Source organism: Dryobates pubescens, chromosome 1 (genome assembly GCF_014839835.1).
Source record: "Dryobates pubescens isolate bDryPub1 chromosome 1, bDryPub1.pri, whole genome shotgun sequence".
NCBI classification, from domain to species: Eukaryota; Metazoa; Chordata; class Aves; order Piciformes; family Picidae; genus Dryobates; species Dryobates pubescens.
The window spans coordinates 4,683,266-4,707,406 of NC_071612.1; the positions used below are offsets into that span (position 1 = coordinate 4,683,266).

The 24,141-nt window shown below is 44.3% G+C and overlaps 1 protein-coding gene across 1 annotated transcript; it reads right to left on the bottom strand.

The window, feature by feature from the left end:
- Window positions 1-301: 301 nt before the first annotated feature.
- IHO1 (interactor of HORMAD1 1) lies at window positions 302-23,360 on the bottom strand. The gene is made up of 7 exons (XM_054180278.1): window positions 23,305-23,360; window positions 15,737-15,896; window positions 13,603-13,763; window positions 11,237-11,285; window positions 10,485-10,572; window positions 3,084-3,187; window positions 302-2,296 (listed from the first exon to the last, which is right to left on the bottom strand). Exons 1-7 carry the CDS (start codon window positions 23,358-23,360, stop codon window positions 1,028-1,030), a joined length of 1,887 nt encoding a protein of 628 aa, XP_054036253.1. The 3' UTR covers window positions 302-1,027.
- Between the last annotated feature and the right edge of the window lie 781 nt (window positions 23,361-24,141).

Below are 24,141 nucleotides of genomic sequence, written 5' to 3' on the forward strand. Positions count from 1 at the left end.
TGTCAACAGCAAAATGCTTCTTCTGCCAGTAACATCTCAGCTCAGAAACCAAACGTGACAGCTATCTGGGGCAGTGGAAGCTACTGAGAGACACAGCTGGGTACTGGGAAAGAGCTGCTCTGCTGCTCAACACTTTTGCTGCTGTGTATGCCAGGTTAGGTAAGTAGGCTGGTCCTTTCTAATGTGAAAATTTTGGAGCAGACCCTCGCTAGAGAGGTGCAGGTTTCTAAAGGATGAGAATTATCCATCTGTGACTCTGAACATCACATCTTTCTGATTCCGTTTGAGACCCACTGCCCTTGACATTGCCCTTAATCAGTCAAGAGGTACAAGAGACAAATAAAGTACAAACTGAATAATTTCCTGAAATTTCTGAAACCAATAAATATCAACCTAAAAGGAGAAGAAATGCAACAGCTCATAACCTGAGACGCTGGGATTTGGTTTTCCTCAACTAAACTTGTCCCTGTCTAACATTCACAAACTCCTGGGACAAATCATAACCTTATGAAAACCAACCAGAGCAACACAACAATAGCCTCTGGAGCCAAAAAGCTGAACTTTGAGACATACAAATGATTATACAGAAACTATGAGTGAGAAACAGGGTCAAAACTCTGGCCACAGAGGTGCTAGTTCATCTGTCTATTTGAGAAGTTTCAATTAGATCTCAGTGCTCAGTCAGACTGAGCTACCTGCCTGTGCTCTGCCAGCTCTCTCCTCCCTGGGGAATGCTTCAGCAAACTCCACAGGTACCATTCTGCTGGCTAAACGCGATGGTAATTGGAGTCTGTGGCACCTGTGGGATCCAGGGGATAAAGTAATACAGATGCCATCAGCTTTCATAGCTATGGGAGGGCTTCCCCTCCAACTGCTCAGTCCTTTACAATAGATCCAAGCGGGCACTAATACTTCCAAGCATCCAGGCAGGAGCCTTGTCTCTGAGCAGGTAACATATTTGGAGGAATAAACCACAATGGTGATGGCCAAGGTTGTGCTGAGGGTTGGGAAAGTGAACCCAAGCCCTTCAGTCGGAGTAATCACTATCCAGAACGAGAGAGCAGCAGGCCGTGTGCTGCTGAGCCAGCGCGGTGGCAGGGCTTGGTCTGCCGGAGGCCGCCGGGCTGCGCAGAGTGACGCAGCTCATCTGCTTTGCACCTGTGGTGCAACACAGGGGAAATACATTCTCCTGAGGAGAGGAATCCCAGATGTTCCTTTTGATGCTGGACACATGGACTCTTTCCTTCATTTCCAAACTTCTCTTTTTTTTGTCTGCAAGTTGTGGGAAGGGCTTCACAAGCTTCTGCTGAGCGCTGCTGAGGAGCTGCTGACTGGGAGCTGCGTAAAGCGGGTCAGAGCCTCCTAAATCAGGAGCAGCCATGTGTCTGGGAAAGTAATGCTTTCTGGAGTTTTCTGACTCCATAATCCAATTTGCCTTCCTTTGATTCAGTCGACTGTCAGCACAATGAGAAAGCTTCTGTTTCCTCCTAGCAATGCATGCTCTCTTCTTTCCCACTGTTTTATTCCAGGGGATCCTTCCTGGCCTTTCTTTTGCTTTGTTCTCTACAGCTGCACTCTCGCTGTCTGTGACCCAGTCTCTTTGCCCAGGCATATCTTTGTGTACAGGAAGGTGGCAAACTTGAGGTTGCCTCTGTTGTAATGGTGTCACATGCTGAAGTCCTTGAGTGCCTCTCCTGAATGCCTTCCTCATTGGGGTTGGTAGAGGCATTGGAGTTGGTGGAGGCATCTGCTGGGATACAGAACTGTTTTTCTTCTGACTATCCCCCAAAAATTGACTGTTAGTGCAGTACAAGCAAGGGTGGTTAGCACAGTTCTGTGTTTCCAAACCATTCTTCACCTGCAAAGAGGTGTCTTCTCTGTCACATGTTGCTGAAGCTGTGTTTAAGACACCTGTAGATGTGCCACCCTTAGTGACCTGATTCCTCAGGGAGGAGTCTCCATGCTGCTCCCCCACCATCATGCAGGGGGACTGAGACTGACTCAGGGAGCTGCAAATCCTCCTGCCTTGGCAGAACAGCCAGTGTGAGTTCTCATCACCCAGAACACGGTTTTGGCACAGGCCAGGGGAGGTCTGGCAAGAGTTATCTGTTGTGTGAGGGGGCAGCTTTGCACTGGAAATGGATGTGGGCAGCTCCACTAAGGTGTTGGGGAGTTTCAAGAAGCTTAATTCTTCACAAAGCTTTAGGTGCTGGTTACTCAGCTGAGCTGACAATGACTCCAGACCCTCTTTCAGCAGTTGGACACTGGATTTCACTTCCAGAATCTCCACATCTTTCTGAGGAAGCATCACATAGGAAGCAAGACATTAAAAGGTGCAGTAATAGTATCCAAACAAGAAAGTTTTAGGTAATTGTGTATCAGTTAGACTTCTTAAGTCGAGTATTAAACTGAATATCAACAATTTTATCTCCCTGTGTAATATTTAATCTCAAACTGTCCCACAGAAGTGAGAGGTTTGGGACTGGGGCATACCCCTGATCCATTGTGTGCTCCCCCTCCAGGTGTGCTGCCTTCTCACACACTGGAGTGACACATGCTTGACAAATGCAATTCCTGCAGCAGGGCCTATGGAGAAAGCAGACCTGTTCGGGAAGTCACTCTGAAAGTTCATTCTTTCATCTCTGACACCCACTTGTTCCTTTTTCACCTGTTTTTTACTCTCACTGAGAAGCCATCCAGCAGCGGGGGCAAGGTCCTGGACTTCTGTGAGATGCTCTCCCTTCTCAGGCTTTGCTGCACCACCTCCTCCAGGAAAGGCATGTGCCAGCGTGAGAAAGCAGTGCTCACTGTGGGCTGTCACTACAGGGCATTGTTGGGTTCCCTGTTTACTGACCAGGGTTTCCTCAGAGCTTGCAGCACTGTTACTCAGCACTTGGTTAAGCATCAGTCAGTATCTGGCCTAGAATTAGCATTTTAATATGCCTTTCCCCCTTCATTACAGCAGGAGCTGTCTACTTTATAATCTGCCATTCATAGGCAATTTAATATCCAGTTAATATTTTACAGAAGCAGGAGAAGTGCAGAGTGAAGATCCAGAATAAAAGATTAATTTCTGCACTTACGGCTGCGAGTCTCCTCTCCGTCTCCAGCAGCGCCTGCTCCGTTTGGCTTTTATCTGTGAGGGCTTTCAGCACCGAGTCACAGTGACTTTGAAGAGCATCTTGCACTGAACAGGGAAATCAATAAAAAACACAGTCAGTCTTTCATTTGTAAATGTGATTAAAGCACTACCAATACTGTTGCAACTTCCTCCACGGCTTGGCACGAAATAACTCATTGTGCTGTGCAGCCCTAGTGATTTGCCCGCTGAGATCTCCCTGAGCCCCAAGTGATGAACAATAAGGTGGATGTTTAATGCAAAGCACTTGGGATTTAGAAGATGCTATGTGTAGCCAAACCTCATTTACTCTGCTCTATTAATATGGCAGCTGGAGATAAAAAGCTATGCAAAGCTACAAAAGTTGGTTAGCTCAGTGCAAGGAAGGCTGAGGCTCAGCTGTCCACCAACTGCACAACAGGCATGGCCAGGGTAGAAAAGGTCCCACTATGGCTGACTCATTGCAGTATAACCTACTCTCTTTTCTAACCAGCTGATGGGAAACAGGGGCTTGAATGTGTGGTGGGAAGAGTAGCATTGCTGGTAATAGGACAGAGATGCAAGAGGTTCTTGGCTAAAAAGCACAACCAGAGACTGCATGCCACAAAGGCACAGGAGGCTGGTAACTGAAGGAAAGCTGTCTGAAGGGATACTGTGAATTTATGAAGAAGAGTGCAAAGAATTTGGGTTTCCAGTTGCTAGGCACAGGAAGAGATGGGGCCCAAACCCACCTGAACTAGGCATCTGCATCCAGTGCTTGGTCAGCTGCAGCTGGAACAGCAGCAAGTAGGGGGCCCCAGCAGTGTCCTGCAGGGGCATGGACACCCCAGGAGGGTGTTAAATTGGAGCAAGATCCTCTTGGCTTCAGTAAGTCTCATTGAAAAGCTGATATAAAATGTGGTTTGTGTTATATGACAGGACAATAAACTTATTCCCATGCAGCTGGAATAATTTTTATAGGAACCACTGCTGTGCCAAACACGGTATGTATGGGAACACAGTTTGCAGTGGATGTGGCGATGAAAAATCCTCCACAATTGCACAGAAATCGCCCTTTAAAATGGTAAATTAGATCAGAGAGAAAGAGCTGTTTGCTAAACATGTCTGATCTTCCCTGTGCATAGTGCAGGCAGGTGTGTACAGATGGTGTAGCTAGGGCAGAACATGCAAAACACTTCTAAACACTGCAGCGTATTGCCAAGCCAAGGGGCTGGGATAACAGAAACTCTGGAGTCCTGGAGTAGTGCTGTGCGCCTGAGAAGGGTCAGGAGGAAGCCTGCATTTCAACAAGCGGCTACAAGAGCTCTGCAATTAATTAATCCTCTTTTGCTGCAGATCCAACACATTTGATTGACTCTGGTGTCAGCTGAAAGCCTGGCTGAAGCTATTTCTGCCTGCAGAGTGCAGCACCTCTTGCTCCAGAGAGGTGTGCGTGCTCACAGGCTGTAGAGTTGCAGGGCATTTGGGATCTCCCCTCCTGCCCAGTTATTTCATTAATCTTGCAGAGATTTAATTACCTCAGTGAGCTGCACCTTTCTGTCAAACTCTATCTAGAACTGGTCAAAGAGTTAAAAACTATTAGAGTGAAAAACAGGCGGGCAGGAACTGATTGCACAGGCTTCCCCCCCCCCCCCGCTTTAAAAGCTAGGGACATTTCAAGAAGGTACATTTGGGAGGGAAGAAAGGGAAGAGATCTGAGCAATTATGGGCTAGTTCTCCTATTGTCAAGGTTTTAGAATAAACCTTAAGGGAAAGAGTGCTCAAAGACACGGGAGGAAATGGAATACAATGGAACAAGACTTTATAAAAGGCAGATTGTGCCTGACTAATCTAATACACTAGGATAAGGTAGGTGACTTAGACAAAGGCAACACAGTGGCCTTTCTGGAGATGCATAGAAAGCTTTTCAGTATAAGTTGTCACATACTGTGGGGGGAAAAAAAATGATAGAGAAGTCAGTTGGATAAGCCTCAAAAGGAAAACATCACCTTTTGAGAGGAATGGCATGAAGGGACAAGGTCACTCTGGAAGCTGCTCCTCAAGGCCTGCCCAGGAGCCAAAAAATTAAAATCTCAAAATCTGCTGTACTAACTTGGGTGCAAAAGCCAGTGGGCATTTAGCTCACTGGCAGGTGACACAGAGATGCAAATGGCAGCACCAGGGAGTACAGGGGAGGCAGGGCGATGTGGCATGTGGCTGTGTGCAGGCTCTGGCTGGTGGGAATTGCAGTGCACCCCAGGCTGTCCTGGCTGTCTGTGTGAAAGGCAAAAAAGAGATGGAGGTGGGACACGTGCAGAGACAAGCTACAAGGCAATTAAGTGCTTAGACGATAATCTCCTCTTATGAAAGGAGATTGAAGGCGTTTGGCTTCTTCAGCCACGTAAGCCAGAGGTGTCTGGTGGCTGAGGTACCAAGGCTGCTGTCGGAAGGGTGGGGAGCGTGCTGAGAGCTGCATCCTGGCAGCAGGGAACCCCTGTGCCAGGCTGTATTTTTAACTGGTTTTGCCTTTCTGTGAATGAGCAATGCTTGGGCACAGGGCACCCTGCTGCCATTTGGGAGAGGGAACCCTGCAGTTGCCTTGTCCGTGTGTTTTCCTCATGGGCATCAAGTTAAACCGCCTCCCAGACCGAGGCTGCGGGGATTGTCTCCATTTTGTCAGGATCCTCGTTACCACACAGCTTTGCCTGTTCTCTGGAGGAGCGTGGCTGATTTCTGAGCACTTTTTGCACATATTTCAGCTAATCAGCTCTCTGCTGTTGCAGGCAATTTGGTTGTCCCTGCTCTCTCACTGGCATTTTAAAGCTTTTCATTTTTTGTTCTGACAGATTTACTTCTTTTACAAACTGCTGGGGGAAAGCTATGCCTTGCAGAATGTGTTTGTAACAGAGTGCATGAGCAGGTCTTTTAGGCCTCTCTGGCTAGACTCAAGGGCTACCTGCAATCCAAGGGCGCCTGCCAGCCCCCTCCCATCCTGCAAGCCTGTAAAGAGAGGAAAGCAGCAGCAACTGAAAGAGGAAACACCTTTCACATCACTTTACCTTCCATTTCTACACAGGGAGTACACAGGAAGGCCAGCATTAGCAAGCTTACCTCAGCTTGCTGCTCTTCCCCACCGGCTTAATTTTAGTTCAGAATTATTTTTAAAACTTTCTGATTTCCCTAGTCTGTCTGCTCTGCCACAACATGGTATCCTCAGCCTAAAAATAGCACTGCATCCACTGGGCTTGTGATCTGCACATACGTTTGACTCAGCACAGCGTGCTGCAGGCAAGCAACTGACAGCTCGTCTTTGGAATGCATTTCATTCGTACGTGTAGGAGTAGTCTGCAGAAAAAGCCCTCAGCACAGAGGAGGGGCACTCTCCTTCCCTCTCTGGCTCCCATACCAGAGGAGTGTTCAGACTTGTCAAACACAATTAAACAAAATTTAAAAAAAAACAAACAAACAAGTGTTAATAAGAAAAAAAACCCAACAAAAAAATATAGGCACTGAGATGGCCAAATCAGCTCAGCTCTAGGACCCTGTTTGTCGAGTCTCTTGTCTTTGAAATTTATCAGGAATGGCTGCTTCAGAGAAAGTTTGATTCAAATAACCCTCTCAGCAGGTTACTGTTCAATAACTTGATCATAAAGGGAAAATCTTTGCCCAATGGGTGGCACAGACTCGTGCTTCTCTTAAGGTATTTTAATCCAAACAAACCCTTTTTTCACAAGCTGGAGTGTTGCTGTGTTTTGATTTGCTGTACCATTGTCTCCAGATGCTTCTGGTTTACATTGATAACATATGGAATGTGTGATCTGGCATGAGATTAAAGACCAGAGGAGCTCGTGGTAGATCTGCCACCCTGTGCTGCAGAGAGTTCTCCACAAATGCCTGCCTGCACTCTGGTGTACTCCCAGCAGCTGAAAACTACAGTCTGAGCAGCCAAGGGAGGGAGCCCAGCCGAAGAATATTAAACAGCAACTGCTTCTGATGCCCATCTGTGACGCAGCTCATCCTGAGACCAGCACTGACAGTGCAGAGGCTTTAAATAACACTATGGAGGGAGGTTGGTACCCCCGCACTCAGACTCAGTAGGGGAAATAGGAGGTGGTATTAAGCTGGTGAGGCATGAGCAAGGAAGACAGCAATGGAGCTCAGCAGAGCACTGCATTCTCTCCCTGGTCAGCATCTCAGCTGTTGCCAGCAGGCAAGACATCTGGGTTGTCACAGCTGCATCTTGCTTAGACATAGCCGAAGTAGTCAGCTGGCTGCCTGCTTAGCCTGGGTCCCTTTCTGCAGCATGGACGAAGGGACCTGCATTCGGGAACTATGGGATGAGCAGCTCCCAGTCTCAGCCTGCTCTATGGCAGCAGTGCTGCAAGCCCTGAAGTGTGACAATGAAGGTTTCAACATTCAGCGAGACAACCACATACCCTCATGCCATTCCATGCCGAGGGGTTTTGGAGTCTGATTGTCACACCTCTCAACTTTCATTGCCAGTCACTTCATGGCTGGTTAGCAGCTGCATGGAAAAGGCATTTCTGTGGTCAGTTTTAAACCTTTTGACTTTTAAGTCCTCACATAAGGGAGCTTGAACTGAGTGCTCCAGTCTGAACCATACTGTTCACAATAAACGAGCTCAAATCCCCCTAGAAACCTGCTTAGGCCTGGGGAGCCTTGAAGCAAGTCATGTTTGAAAATTGCCCACTAGGCACTGGATTTTGTCAGGGAATTGCATCAGCTCCTATCTCTGTAAGGGACATACTACACATTATTTTGTCATCCTTGCTGGCAGGAGCATCAGAAGATTGCTAGTGGTATGCTGGCTGGGAATATGCGTTTCATTCGCACTGAAGTCAAGGTTGTGCGGAGGATATGGCTGTTGTGAGATGTCACAGCTGGAATCACCAGAAAAGCAAAGCAGTTCAGAGAAGGCTGAGTTGTGAAAATTGGATTTTGTATTAAAAAAAAAAAGGAAAAAAAGCAAAAGTTTTGATAGAAGTGTGGGTATATAGATAAAAATGAGAAAAGTACCAAAAGGTGTGAGTTACAGGAGCTGAAACCAGAAGCAAAGAGCAAATGATGACTATGCAAGATGCAAGTCAACTAGAGAAGCTCTCTCTAAGGTGGAAGAACTGAGGACACAGAGTCTCAATGTCTCTTTCCATCTCTGTGCACAGCTCACTGATAAGTCAGCAAGCAGTAAAGCAGCTGTGCCCCTGTGGAAGCTGCTCAAGCAAGTGTTGTCTGAACTCCAGTGCCAGACACAGCTCTATGCCCTGTCTACAGGCACATGTGGACAAACACTCGGGAGGGAGCAGGTTTTTTTTCTTGCTGCATAGAGCATGCCAGCCCAACAGGATTTGTAAATGCTTTAGAAATCTATTTTGAAAAATATTTTCTGGGTTTTTTTTGTGTTTGTTTATTTTTTTTTTCTCACCCAGTGGCTATGTAGACTGTGCCAAATGTGCTTGCTACCCACTGATACAAGTGAAGCTCCTTCTAAGACTTGAAGTAAGACACTTGATTTCAAGTTCCATGTTTCTTTGCTTTTCAGAGCTGTTTGAATGTCTTGGTGCACTACTTATCTCCTAGAAAACAACCTCCTCATCATCTGCATTCCTCTCCTTCATGTGAAATCCTCCACTGCCAATGATTTGCCATGTCTCCACCATGTCACTGATGCCCTGAGGTACTGTGTCATCAGCCACTGGCATTCAATTCATTATGAGCTCTGACTTGAGCTCTTTATCACCTGAGTTTAGGAATTTTATACTGTTTTTTTCCAAGGGAATTGCCTCAAATGGGATCTTTTCAAGGCAATAGTGCATGTATTTATTTAGTGGGAACTTAATTATCCATCACTGTGGTGCCACTCAAATGTTAGTATTTATCAGCAATTAAGCAGTGACAGAAGAACCTCCCAGATATACCAAAAGAACAGCATTGTGGAGCGTGAGATGATTTGCATTATATATTCAGCACTCTGCAGCATGATACATTACAGAAAGTGCCAATTTTTCTTTTCAATTGCTTTGAAAATCTAGCAGCAGGCACCTCTGGGAGGTTTCTCATTTCATTCAAGGCACATTTATTTAAAATGAGTATGGAGAAGAAACAGGACAGCTGAGCAAATGGTATGGAATGAAGAGGGGGAATTGTGAACAACAGATTTGATTTTCAGTGCCATGACAACAGTTTCTGTGCACGAGTTAGATGAAATTAGACAAAGTCCTGCTGCAGAGTGGACAAGTTGAGGCATTGAAGCAATCAGAAGATGGGCAAATGTCTAATAGGGAACTTGTTGTGCTGGCCAAAGCAGATTCTTGCTTATATTAAGGTCCCACCAAGAACACTTGCCAAGCACAGCAAGGGAGTGTTCTTAATATAACAAGATTGGTATTTCAAAATTATGGGCTATCATGGCTCCCAGCAGAATGCAGCAGACTCCATGCTCTTTGCCCTAGAGGGCTGTGCTGACTTAAAGGGTATCTGTCAGAGCTGTGCTTTGTGGAAGCCACATTTTACCACGCAATAAATATTACAGAGCTTTTGTGAAGGTCTGCTACGTAGATTTCACAAGGTATAACTCACTTCAAATTTCTTGCACGTATTGAAACTGGCTTCTTGTTCTTGCAAGGAGCAGGGCAAGCTGTGAGCAGTCCTGACAGGGTGTTGCCATAAAATCATGGCAGCATTAAAAAATAATATACCCTCAAAGGCCTAGATCTAAGCCACATGAGAAACAATTTCTCTGAAGCACTTTCCTTAGTAAAGACTGCTGTGAGTAGCCACTTCAGAGACAGCTCTCCAAAAGTGTTTTACATTATTGTGGTTTTTTTTGGAGATCAGGTTTTCACCAGGGCAACAGCATGCTTCACTATGCAATTCTTACTTAAGAAATTAGCAGAATTGCTCATATCTAAAATACAATCACTTAAAGCACAAAGGAGTGCTGGAAGACTTCAAACCAACATGCAAAAATCTGAGAAAGCCCTAAAAACTGAAACTGGATACTCAGGATATAAATATCAGAGTTATTTTTACTGTGTATTTCATTAGTGCTCCAGATAGTCTAAAAATGATCATCCTGCAGGCAGAACACAAAAGCATAGAGGCGCATTTATTTGTGGTGCCTAACCACGCAGCACCCAGGTTCCTCTACTCAGTACGAGAGAGCAGAGAAAAGGGGAACACAACAGAGTAAGAATGGAAAATAACAGGAAAGTCCATAGCATGGGTAAGTCTTATTTGCTCTTCTCCCTGCTGAGGAGCAGCTGTGAGCTGCATGACTTGCCTAGTTCACCTCAGCTTGAAGACAACGCTGACATTAAGCAGTTTGACTGTGCCCTCTGCTGTTAAGAGGAATAGGGAAAGGACTTACGTGTCTTGGAAATGGTTTCTAGGTGAACCAAAATGGATTTGTTTCTTGAGTCAAGCGTTTCCTCAAACTTGCCCAAGCATGCTTGCAGCTGCAGAAAGAGAAAAAAAGAAAGTAAATGAGAAGGTGAATGCATTGCCCTTTCTTTGTTTGAAAGAACACAGCCTCAAACAACACTGAACAATGACTGCAACACGTGGAATGGAACAGCCTGAAAATGGTTATTTATCTGTCGCTCAGAACAAGTCGTCCAGCTGTGGTTTGCAAACCCAAAGGATTTCTGCAATGGCTCAAAAAGCTCATGAAACATTGCAGACATCTTAACAGAATCCAAAAGAGAGATACCAATCTGTAAAATAGTGTTAATAATGGCATTAATCAAATCCACTATGAAACTGTTAGGGGGAGAGGTCTTCACCTTCAGACAGTAAGACTATAAGTAAGGCCAAACTACTCTTTTCAGGCAGAAGGCATAAGTAATTGATATTTGGAGACAGCCATAACAGCTTTTTCTCGCTTGTGAGACCCAGAGAAATTCCACAGCTGACTCAGAGGCAAGGCCCTAAAGACCTTGACCCTAAGGACAGGCCATAAAGCCAAAGGTATACGCAAAAACACCTGGCAACTGTTGATTCAAGTAGTCAGGATGAACAGTGTAATAATTCAAATATCAGCACAATAAAGGAGAGTAGGTTAATATTGTGTAGCATTGCTAGCTCTTCATTATTTTGCACTCTGAATTTGGATTAACTTACCTCTTGAATCTTGTCTTTGATGCTGGAAACGGAGGTGCTTAAAACCTCACTAAAATGAAAACAAGTATAAAACAGGCATGTAATTTACTGAAGTATACAGATATTGAAAAGATCACAGTAAACATGACACATCAAACACTGCAAGACATAGAGTAGTGCAGAATGTAAGTACAGAAATGTGCTTACTTCAGGGGCCATAACCCTTTGAAGTCACCTTACTTGTTTTAGGAAAGGATGGATTCTGCTGTGTAGAGTAGGAAAAAAAAATAGACATACACATTGTTGTAGTTTGAGCTGGGTGCCCCCCTGGTGCATTCACTTCCTGTGTCCAGAAGTCCAGCCCAGAGGGATGGACACAGGAAATTGTGTATTTCCTACCATAATTCTTTGCACCACTATAAGATCCAGTGCGGAGTCTGGCACTTCCTCTTTCCTTCCCTCTCCGAGACTTGGTAACTGGGGGAGAGATCTCCCGGCCATGGGCCTGATTGGGCCCAAGGCCACAGGGGGATGGGCAGTCTCAGGCCTGGCCAGCTGAGACTAGCCCAGCAGAGGGAGGGGGAAGAAGGAGCCCTGGGGGTTTTGCATGCACCCTCAGGTGGGGATGGGATCTCTCTTTGTCACTGCGCTTTGGGTTTTCTGTAACATTCACTGCTTTCTATTTAAACTTTCATCACTTTTGCAATCCGTTTGTCTGAGTCGTTATTTCTGCCTGTGGTGGGGAGGGGACCTGCCCCAACCCATTACACACATGCACATATATAGCATATACATGACATTCCTTTCTTTCAGCTCTCCCATTTTTGGCCTTCTTGCCTTTCAGCATTCATGCCTCTGTTGTAAGTTTTAGTTGGCATTTACACAACTGTCCATGAGCTCCTGGGATGCTCTTCCCATGCTATCTGCTCTGGAAGGACCCAGCCTTGGCGGCCGAAGTGATGTGCCTGTTGCTGGGATACATGAGTATTGTAAAATACTGCAGGGAAAATATAGGAAAGCTTCAGCATTCACAAAGCCCAAGCCAGGAAGAACAAATCTTTTTCTCCAGAGATTATGCCCGTGGTTTCTGTTATCTGTGCTTTTAAGCTCAGCAAGCCCATTGGAAACCAGGCTATACTCATGATTGTCTTATCAAACTGAAATGCAAGGGTGGTTGCTAAGCAAAGTGGCAACCTATTTCCTCTCTGAAGATCTGCATCCTTTAAAAATCAATCATTTAGTGGTCCAAGTTGCAACAATCAAAAAGGTGCAGGCCAGGTAGAGTCTAGGCTATGAATACTAGGCAGGGCCTCAGAAATCTTTCTAGCTTTATGGAAAGAAAGATAATAATTTTATTAGTCAAACTTGTGGGGGATACAAATGGATAAATTACACGTTTATCTTGGTAAAGATAATATAGCTACTTCTATAAACAGGCTTCTAATCTGGGAGTGAGTCTGGAGTGTGGGAAGGAGCAGAATTAATTTAAAGATGAAATAAAGGATAATTAAGAGTTCTGCCTAAACATTTGAAACTGTTTGTTCATTCCTCATAATTCACTTACAAAAATTCTCCTCTTGTCTAACAGGCATTAGAGAATCCAGGTTGGCCTTATCAGGAGTACAGTGCCCATTGCAAAAGAGGAAGAAGTACAAAGCCTGATTTGATCAAAGGCTTGTAATAAAAATGTCTTTCATTTGGATGTTACACTACAAAATGTTCAGCATTAAGAATTATTTATAGGGGCACTGGGAGTCTGACATCTTTCACTTTAGAGCTTCGAATGGTTAGCTTGTTCCTTAAAATCCTTCAGGACTTACAAATACATTTAACTCTTAACACCTGACAAGAGCAGGTGTAAATTACATTAGCAAATTATGCTTGTCTGCTAACAGAAAAGACATCAAAATCTTATATATAGGTAAAAATCTAGAGATCTGTGCAGGTTTGTAAAGGTGCAACCATTGCATCTTCCACTGCACACAGGTACGCTTAGCTATCTCCTCCTCTGGCACAAATGTGAAGGCTGTCCTCAGAGTTCCTGGGATCAGTTCCAACACAGTCTGTAAACTGTTGAGAAATAGGGGCTTTTGCAGGCAATCAACACAGGAGAAAAACCTGCTGATTAGATCAAGAATGGAAAATGCAAATTCCAGTTGGAGTTTCGTTGTTCCTTGTGGCTTATTGGCTGGGGGGGGGGGCGTTACATAAATTGCATCGCAAATAGACCCTTTTCTCTTCCGCTGTGACTCTTTCCAGGCAGACAGTATTGAAAACCTGGAGGAGTATGCAGCTCTGTCGTATATGACTTCTTAAGAGGGAAAGAAGGAGCTGCAGGGAGTGATAAGCACCAGCACAGAAAAGCATTCCAGTGGATGCCTACCTACCGATCGTATTTGTCCTTTATTTTGCTCTTATTCGCTTCAAACGTCTCGAAAACGTTTTTCCCTCTTCCTGGGCCGGAGGTGCTCAGCAAACCTTTCTCCTTCGCATCTTCGTCAAATAGCCGGGGTTTTGCCTGGTATTTGCTAAAAATACTGGGCTTGACCTGTTACACACACACAAAACAAAAACCAAACCAAGAACAAAACAAAATCAGGACATTCATTAGGAAAAAAACCCCTGTGACCGTTTGACACTGTGCCTTTAAGAACAAGCAGCGCTGAGACACTGGCTAAATGTTTTCGGTACTAGAACCAAAACATTCTGATATTCTAAACGAATTTCATTGGTTGATAGACAAAAATGCAGCTTTAGATTGTGAAGCAGTTGGAATTTTTTTTTTTTCCTCAGTTCAGTTCGGTTTGGGGAGTTGGGGGAGTTTGGGTGATCGGCCTGTTCTCCCTGTCTGCTTCGCTGCGAACTGCTGGAGTTGGCCTTCAGATAAGCAAACACTAATCCTGCATGGGCTTTTGAAGCTTACTAACAACTCTTTTCCTTAGTAACTTGCCTTTCTTTCTCTCTAACCCCCTTTTTGGGGAAAAAGGGAGGTAGAGGGGGAGAGAGGGGGTTCCAAGGAGGGGATCCCTCCCTCGGGGAGGGATTTTTGTTGTGTTATTTCTCTTTGCTGTATATTTCTGTGTATATATTGTAAATACCTGTGTATATTGTGTTATATATAACCTGCTTTCCATATATGCTTGTAAATATATAGCTTGCTCTTTGACTGGGTTAGCTGTGGTTTCTTACTCTGTGGAGGAGGGAGAGCTAAGCCCTCTCTCAACCTACCACAACCCCACACCAATATTAGTGCACCAAGAGCTTTGCAGATAGAGAGCACAGTGATTGGACATGACAGATTAGATTGGATGAGGAGATTAAGAATTTCATCAGATTGTGGTTCACTCAGGGTGCCCGGTTAGATTGGTTCCCTGTGGAACTGAGGGCCAGCCCAAATTCCACCAGACTCAGGCTTTTCTCTCATTTTGAAGGTTTTCAATTAGTTTCAGTCATCAGATGTGCAGATTTCTCCCCTGTATGCTCAACACAGAGACTATAAATGAATTCCAGTGTTTGTGGAACTGTGGGAAAGTTAAAGATGTCAGTGGGAGCTCCCTGCACAGGAATCTGCAGGAAAAAAAAACCCTGTTGAATTTCTTGGTGGATGACATCACCTTGCTGCCAACTAACAACATCACCAGACTGTAGATGAGTTTTTTCACATGTTTCAATATACATTTCAGAACAGGAAATGCAATATTAATATGAAAGCTGAAAAGATTTTCTTCATCATGCAAACTTCCCAGACGCTGCGTGACAAAAATGGAAATGCCTTTTCCTTAAAGCATAGGGAAATGCAAATCCCATTAGATTTTCTTCTTTCATTGTGAGGAGTGAATGTCCTGTTTTGTGCCTGATGAAAAGCTGCCACAGGACAAGATCCTCAGCGAAACACAGAGGACAGCTGATAGGATCTGGAACCGAAGTACAGCAGAGCTGCCACCACTGTTCAACCCTCATGTGTGCTCCCTGCTCCCCGTTAGCATTTCAGGAACTGTTTTGGTGAGGCTGGTAACATCAGAAACCACGTGCTGTAGGAGAAAGATTTTGAGTGTAGAAGGTCTTAATTTAAAACCATGCAGGCATCTGCTGTAACAACACCACAGCAAGATAATATTCAGTCAGTGGAAGTAAACATTGAACACCTTCGTCATTCCTGCAGAAAGCTAATGAAGAACAAGACTGTTTTTCAAAGAGGAGTAGATGTAATGTTCCACCTTGGCTAGGCAGTCTAAAGACACTAGCTTCAGACTAATTTCATATTACTTCAATAAGTATAAAAATATGATTAAAAAATAATACCTATCTCATTAATAAGTTCTAGTAATCTGCTATAAATCTGTTTTCACCTGACCAGGCTGCTACTTTCTCTAGTCACAGTAAATATGTGTGTATCAAGAAGATAAGATGATTTCAGCAGCTACTGACACTTGCAAACGTTATCACCTGGTTTCAGCATTTTCCATTAACTCTGAATGGTGATTGTGTGCCTGCACAGGCCTGAAAGAGAGGGAGACTCACATCCTTAGAGCTGTGCTGTGCCAGCTGCGTGCCCTGCTCCAGCGGCGCTGCTGGTGACTGCACATTCTCTGGGCAGAACTGGGAGCCAAAGAGCAGCTGAGAATCGCTCAAACTTGAGTAGTCGCTGGGAGCACTGCTCTGGCTGGAAAACTTGTTAGGCCTGAAATGGAGCAGAGTGGGTTGTCAATAAATCTTGAGGAATTAAAGAGCCAAACAGAATTCCCTGTTGGGGAACCGTTCTGCTCGAACCATCCAAGCGTGGCCCACACCAACAGGCTCATGTTCACTCTCTGCTCAGAGGGTACCACTGCTGTGACTGCATCATATTCAACAGTGTCTGGTTTTGCTATGGGAAGCCAACCTGCTTAGCTAAAGCTGCCACACCTGTACGAATGCAGTGCAGTAGCTCCGCATTCGCTTTGTGAGAGTGATGTTTCTCCAGCACGTCCTGCAACCAGAAGACCAAAACCAGGGCTGGCAAGTTCAGTTCATCCTACCTGCCTTGTCATGAGAGACACCTTGGGGTTTGCTCCTAGCAAGTGCTGGGTCTCTCACTTTTCACTACTGTGGATAATAATTTCTCTTGTTACTCAGACGTTGCTTGGCTTATTTAGAAGGCAGTTCCAACAGAGCAAACCTTCTGACTCCAATAGAGTAAACCTTTCTGACTGAGAACTATAGCTTCTTTGGCATATATTCTCCAGATGCCTAAAGACTGACACACTAGAACAACAAATAAACAGGAAGCATATGGCTGGGCAGATTGATCTGAATTGTTAGACATATTTCAAACATAAAAACACACTACTCAAAAGTTCTTTTTTTTTTCCCCCTGTGTGCCACCCAGATAAATCTTTCTTTGGCTAGCCTTGACTTTGTGCTGTGCTGCTCTGATCTGACTGCTCTTCAGAGATACAACTTCTGCTGCTTTGTGGACTAGGCTCATGGCACTGTCCCAGCTTCCCTCAGACAAGGCTTGCTCTGTACAGCTGCACCACTGCTCATTGGTTGGAGGCTGGCTTCAGTTTTTTGTTAGCAAAGATACAGAGGTTTTTTTTTTAGTTTTCACATGATCGCTGTTCCATTGCTCCATGTCCACAAAGTCTGATGGAGTGCTTAGGCTAGGTCCAGACATAAGAAAAGCCAAGCCAGGTTTACACTCTCAGCTCTTGCTGGTTTTAAGCTGCCAAAATGGATAGATGTGTTACTGCCTTTGGAACTGGGAATTACAGATCAAAATTAATGCAAACACTCTTAACCCAGAATTTTCCTTCCACGTCAAATCATATAAGTGAAGGAGAAGGAACGGGGTGCTAATTTGTGTGTATAACAAAAGATGATCATCCCAACATTTATTAGCAGTGACATGTTTGGTTAATTCCCAGTTTTGGAAGGAACCCAAACATCACATACACAAGAGGGAAGGGATTTGGCCACAGTTCTTGAACTGCTCAGTCTCCCTCTTCATTATATAGTGGTGCCAGTGACAATATCATATGAATACTTCAGGCTTTAAGCTCACTGAGTACACTGAGCCGCAGGCAAAAGCAGCTGAGGTATGGGTTTCTGGATTCTCACAAAGCCTGATAAATCTGTCTGATTTCAAACCTGTCTCTGGACCCCAAATCCACTAAGAAAGAAATCTGAATACAACTTTCACTAGTACAGCTTCTTGTTTCTATCTTAGCTAAGCTTTGTCAGTAAAACAAACAAACAAAACCCCCAAACCAAAACCAACCAACCAAAACAAAATGAGACGAAACAAAACAACAAACCCCAAACTTCTTTATCTTCAGCCTGCACGTCTGGGAGAGATGTGAGCACATGGGCTGCCACAAACCCACACAGGCAGGACCCCTGCTTGCAGTGTGAGTATCACATCTCCTGCACCAGTTTTCTAAATCCTCCTGTCTTCTATCCAGAAAAATCTCCCTCTTAGTTTAAAAAAGGGGTTTTTATAATCCTTAAGTGCTTTGCTGTCTTGTCACCCCCCCTTTGAATGTGCCTGGTATAACTGATAAATATCATATTCCACAGTCTGCTCATTTTCATGGTCCCTTCATACTGCTTAATGCCTGCAGTAAAAGATTCCTATTAAAAAAAAAAATATTCTGACCAGTGTTTTGAGGAGTGTTGAGCTGAGGGGACTTTATGAGCCATGTGACTTCCCCCACTCACTCTGCACTATGACCAAAGCAGCTGTTGATTGCTCAGGAGCCTCATTTTTCTGTCTGAAGTTCACTACTGCAGTGGTTGGTTTAGGAATGATGCCACTTCTGCACATTATGGTGAGGAGGTGAAACAGATGCCTCTCTTGAATACATTCCCTTGGGCCACAGAATTCTTTCCCCCTTGCTTAACACTCCTGGCAGTTCATTTACTAACCAGACCATCTGGGCAAGGCATCAGCCTGGCCACACTTGGCCCAAGCCAATCCTTGATGGTCAGGTCAAAAACTGTGGTTAGATCTGTGATCAGTTCTATGATCAGGCAGTCACAGCTCTTCTAACCACCTGACCATTCCCTTCAGGATGCCTGAGCTGCAGGGATGCATGCTCCATCCTAAATATAAATTCTTCCTTATAAACAGCCAGGAATCATCTCAGCTATTTAATGCCCATTAGAAGTCCCTCCTAGATGATACAACAGTTCATCTCAGGAGAGTTGCTAACACAAGCCATTCTCCAAGTTGTTCATGCATTTGTGCCCATAATATTCCTATGACATTGGCACTAGCATATGTCTCCAAAACCAAAACAGCTCAAGGCATGTAAACCAGGTTCTTGTTGGGTCCAAAAAAATGCTAAATGATCCTCTGGTGACCAGTGGAGCAATTTCTTTTTCCCACCTAACTTTATGTAACTCCAGCTCTTTCTGTAATATGAGCATGATCTAAACAACCTGTAGCCCTCTGCATGTCTGGGGAGTCAGCTAGCTCTTCACAGCCTCAGCTTCCATGTTGTCAGTGGGCATCTGCCCTCCACAAGAGAATTTGTATCTTCTGGAAGCTTGTTCCAGTTTTCTAAGTTCTGATTTCCACTTACAAAGATTTTAGCACAGCCATATGCCACTGTCTACCTTTCATTCCAAGGTTCTGCCTTGACCACAAACAGGTAACAGCAACAGATCCCCTACAACACAGTATGGGATAAATGCCCTCTTCTTGTGTTTCTGACAAACTAAAAATTCATGGCTATAAATTGCCATAGGCTTACAGGTCTTGTTTAAAAATGGTAATTGTTATTTGGGTCCATCCTTACGAGCCAACACCAAGGTTTAAGAACCATTTGGAAAAGCCAACTGATTTGTCTACAGTTTGTAAAATAACATTTATCCATGGCACTGCTGTGGGTGATTTTACTTAGTTTCCTCATCCTCACCAAACCTCATGCCAACATCTCACTTCTTCCCAAGCACTGTGCTTGAAGCTCATTTATGTTTTCCTGACACATTCCTTCAAGATGTAGTAAAGTCTCTTTCCTGAAGAAGATCTCTTTTTCTCCTGGTAGTAATCATGAGTAGGAGCAGTGACATAAAGTTCCTCTTCTTCTGATTGCCCTCTAGAAAATGTCCCAGCCCTTTCTGCTCCCCTTCTCAATTACAGACTAGGGCTGCATAACAGCAAATCCAGTTGAAATTCTGGGAGCTGCTGCTCACCTGTTCTTCCTCCTAGCTTTAGTCTGTGTCTGTAGGAACTCTTTCTCTCTCTGCTATGCTGCTCTTGTTGTCACTATTTGCTGCCTGCCAGTGTTTTCAACAAATGAGCAAGGATCAGCTCTGGATTTATGTGCAGAGGAACTTGAGTATCCAGGAGCCTGGAGGAGTTTAAATTGAGTTTCAGCAGTGATTGCCGCTTCCAGTCATTTGTCACCTCTTCACTTGGAATGGCCACAACATAAAATTATTATTTTTTGCTGTCTGTCCTTTGGAACAGCATGATCTCCTTGCTACAAATCATTTGTGCCATATCCTAAAAGGAATTTCTACAGACAGATTTCTGGCACTGGCCTTAATGCATTAATCACTATGAAATCCCTCTCGGTTATTCAGCTCAAACACCATCTCCCATTTCCAGATTTCAGGCTCAAAGTGATTGTTTTAATTCCTCAAGGTCACTTTTGTTTCCTATGAGCCACTCCATTATTCATTGAATTGTGATTCAATACTGCTCAGAGGTTCCTCACCTTGGAAACCATGTCAGCCCTTTGTCCTAAGCCAGCTGCGGGGCCTCACAGAGTTTTTTTCCTTAGGAAAAGGCTGGGATTTCCATGAAGCAACACTGTTCACTCACACAAAATGTATCTATGATTACATTAAGAATTAGACATCTGGAGACAGGGATGTTTTGCCCCATTGCAGTCTGAAGCCACCTTCCAGCCTGCACTTACAGCCCCAGGTTCTCATTCCTCCAAGGCACAGGGATTTTCTAATTGCTCTCCAAGTCTTTGTCCTGGCACTCTACTTCATTTTCTGCTTATTCTGGGACCTTAAGGCAGCTTCAGAGTATGTGGCCCTGATACGTGGGATGGAATTTTATGGGATAATGGATTGAATGAGGTTGTTAAATTTGGAAGTTTTCTGTCAACAGCAGAAATAAGCCACAGATAGCAGTGGCCCAAGTAGGCCTTAAATTATAGCATCACTTTTGAATGCCTCTTTAATGCTTTCACCATAAATTGGCTTTAAATACTCTCTGGTAGGCTTTCTGCTTCTGCTGTCTTTGGAAGGTATGTTAGTGGCTTTTTTGCCTTTAGCAATTGACAGCTTTTCATGTGGAACATGAAAATTCTCATAACTTCAATTTTAAACCATACTGTTTTCTATTTTGCTATTTGTTTTTGTCTTTCATTTCTTGAAGTATGCCTTTTCATTTTCAGTAGTCTCTTTACTATGCCAACTCAGTATTGGTCCTTCTCACATCTGATCTGATAAACTGGTATGCATTTGTTCTGAGCTTCCACATGAAGTCTAAATAATCCCTAGGCCTCAGGCAAGCATTTAACCCTTTTGGCTATTCAGATTTCTTTTTAATGAACTTCCTTATTACTGTGTCAGTATCTCTTTTGAAATTAAACAGTAGTGGATTATTGGCTTCTGTTGCTCCTGCAGAGATGCTGGCTTCAATTCACTAGTGTCACTCTAATGGCAGCTTTACAGACAGGAATACTGCCCTGAACACGAATGCTGTGCTCATCTCAGGTCCAAGGCAAGATGCATCCCTTCCCCAGAGAGTTTCCCAGCCAAGCCAGGTCTTTACAGTGTCTGGAAATGTACTTTCAGCATTACATCCTGGTGAAACTTACCCAGTCGATAGAAGGCTGATTGAAGCATTGCTGCTTTGCAGCTGCAGTTCTCTCATTCTCTGTGATCCTTCTTTCTTTGCCTGCCCTTCGGGCTGGGCAGACAGCAGCACTGCTTTAACACAGCACTTTCCCTAATGAAGTCTGGCATTTCCATCCACAAAAATTGTGTCATTAGTCAATACACTTAAATTGATCCTAAGCTTTCTCCACTGTAGAGCTGTCATTTTATCCACCTGACCCACTCGAACCTTCTTAAATAATTGGCACCCTGATGTTACAGCGTTGAACAAGATCATCTTCCCTCTGCTGCATGTATAGGATCTCTATTAGTCAATATTGATACATAAACCCAAGTGAAACAGGGACTTTGGTTCCACCAACCTATTTCTCAGTCTACTAGAAGTTACAGAGAAGCACATATGTGACTGACAGGGAGATAACAAATAAAACCCAGAGCAATTCTGGGCTTGTGCAGACCCACTGCCAGGAGGACACTATATCACTGTAGCTCTCAGGGACCTGGTGACAGCTGCTCTCAGAAGCAGCACCCTGACTCAAACTAGCGAAGAGCTCACTGTATGATTCATACCCTGCCTAGATTATATGCTGATTTCATGTTTCATTTTCAAAGCTCCTTGAAAGGCAGTAGTCTGGGGATTACAGAGTATCCCCTGGTGTGGAGAGAAAGGTTTCTAGTAACAGAACTGAGACAGGGAAAAGTAAGCAACACCTTTTCTCCTATTTCAAATGCATACACACACATGCACCTGAGTAGCTCTTTTTTTTTTTTTCCTTTGGAAAAAGTGAATTCCCCTCCTAAGAAAGAACCTTCTGCTGCTTAACTCCTCCAAAAACTCAGATGCATTTTCAGTAATGTTTTATGCCCTGTTTGATCCTTCTGAGCTCACTTGCAAAAAATGTGGAATGCTGGAGAGTGGGTGGTAAAATCTTGGCTGTATTTTCTTCCTGCATTAATAAATGAGTTAAAAGGAAAGACTTTGTAGCTGACAGGATACTTTGGAGGAAGGAATTCAAGTGATCCCTTTCCAAAAAGGCAACTTTACTTCCTCTACTCATTTCCTTGCCTATTGAACAATTCCACAGAATGATTTATGTACTTTTAAAAATACACATTGTATATTAACACAATTACATAATATTATATATATATATTATTATATATTAAGTGGTGAAGGTTAATATATTCTCTAAAATTCCCCTGCTCTGTCTCTGGCCAGAAGGAAAGTTATAGATTTTCAAACTACTTAGAAGCAACCTATTGAGAACAAAATTAAAACAAAACAAAAAGCAAACAAACAAACAAACAAAAAGCAAGCAATAAAATCTGGAGGTACCAAGAAGACAATAGAATTCTGCAAGGCCTATTTATAATGACAAAACCATGACAGATATAAACATGTTTTTCCCTGAACTGGCTCCCCTTTGACCCCTGCATCTGCACAAAATTCAATTAATTAATATACATATGACAAGTATTTTTATAATGGGCAAGGAAACTGCTATTATATTTTCATCATTATCCATTGTTGTGGTAACATCAGGCCAAAAAGACAGTATGACTACAGCTGTGAATCTGAACAACAGTTAGTTATGTAAGTGGGTTATTTAACTAAAAGAGGCTCAGAGGACCAAATTCATCAATTGGCTTCTCCAGAGTGAAAATAAATCTCACTGTATTTTTCAGCCATGTGATGCAAAAGGTGATGCTCTGCTGTAAAAAAAAATGCAGCTTGTCTTGCTCTTCAGATGCTTACATCCAAATAATATTTGTTGGCTCACTATATACTGTGGATGAGGGGAGTTCTAGCTGCTTTTTGACTTCTGCAGGGAAAAAATTAAGCCATGCATATAATTGCAGGATATGGAATAATTTTAAAGTTACATAATGTGCAACAATATTCCAAATCATGATTCATTTTATCTGCTCTCTGCACAAGGCAAGAGGGAGCATTTAACTTATGTAATTAGACGTAGATAGGACTTCCCTGGATAAAGCAGAGCAGAGCTCTCAGCTGATGCTGGCTTCTAAGTTTCCAGCAGTGGTGGGTCTGTGGTGGTGCCTGGCAGGCTGGGAGCAATGCAGGCACAAACAGGAGTAGGCTAAGTAACCACCATTAAGCAGACTGTAAGCATAGGTCAATTCTGGAGGTGTTTCACCCCAATGGCTCTCCAATACCACAAGTGTTTAATTAAATACACAAATTGCTCACTCTCCTCCTTCCCCACCCCACAGCCCCACCTTACCCTGTGGGTGTTGGTATGCTCAACATCTCCTTGATATTCCAGACGTTGAAATTCATGGTTTTTTTTCCCACAGCTGACACCCTCACTGGAAGCTGTCAGCCCTCACCATGCCCTGGCATGCATGGCCTCTGCCACCGTCTCTCCTACCTGTCTGTAGCCATTCATGCAGGGCCTGCTGGGAAGAGAGAAATAGACAGAGGTGAATGAGTGAGCCTGGCTTGGGAGAAGCATCCCCTGTGCTCCCTCACTGTGGGGAAAGCCCAGTTTAGGGGAGCATCCTCCTGCGCCCCCTCACCGTGAAGGGAGCCTGGCGCTGTAGGCCCGGCGCAGACCAGACCCACAAGGCCACGCCAGGGCCTGCAGGGCCCGGTGGCCCTCCGCAGTGCTGGGGTGCAGCTGCCTGCTGGACCTGCCTGCCCCACGGGGCTCCACTGGGGGCTGGGGGGGTGCTGGATTTCACCCAGGGCTGTTGATCAGCTCCAATGTGTTCCCATGGCAGGCACCTGGCCAGGCCGCGTCCTTCTGCTCCAGCCCAGAGCCCTGGGCAGACAGGGCATCACAGGGAAGAGGCAAAGAGGAGACAGGAGGAAAAGGAGGCTGCGAACCTGATGTCCAGGGCTGCCGCCATGGTGCCTGTTTGTTTCACTCCAGAGGCTGTGTGGTCTCTTATGTAAATAACTCCTGCGGAATTGCAGAGTTATTTCATTCCACCCATCAGGAGTGTTGAAGAAATAACCCATCACCTAAACACTCCCTGGAGAAAGAGTCTCAGATGCAGTTTCACTTGAATTTCTCTCTTGTGTATGTCCTGTATCTTCCCTCTTCGGGAATGGAAAA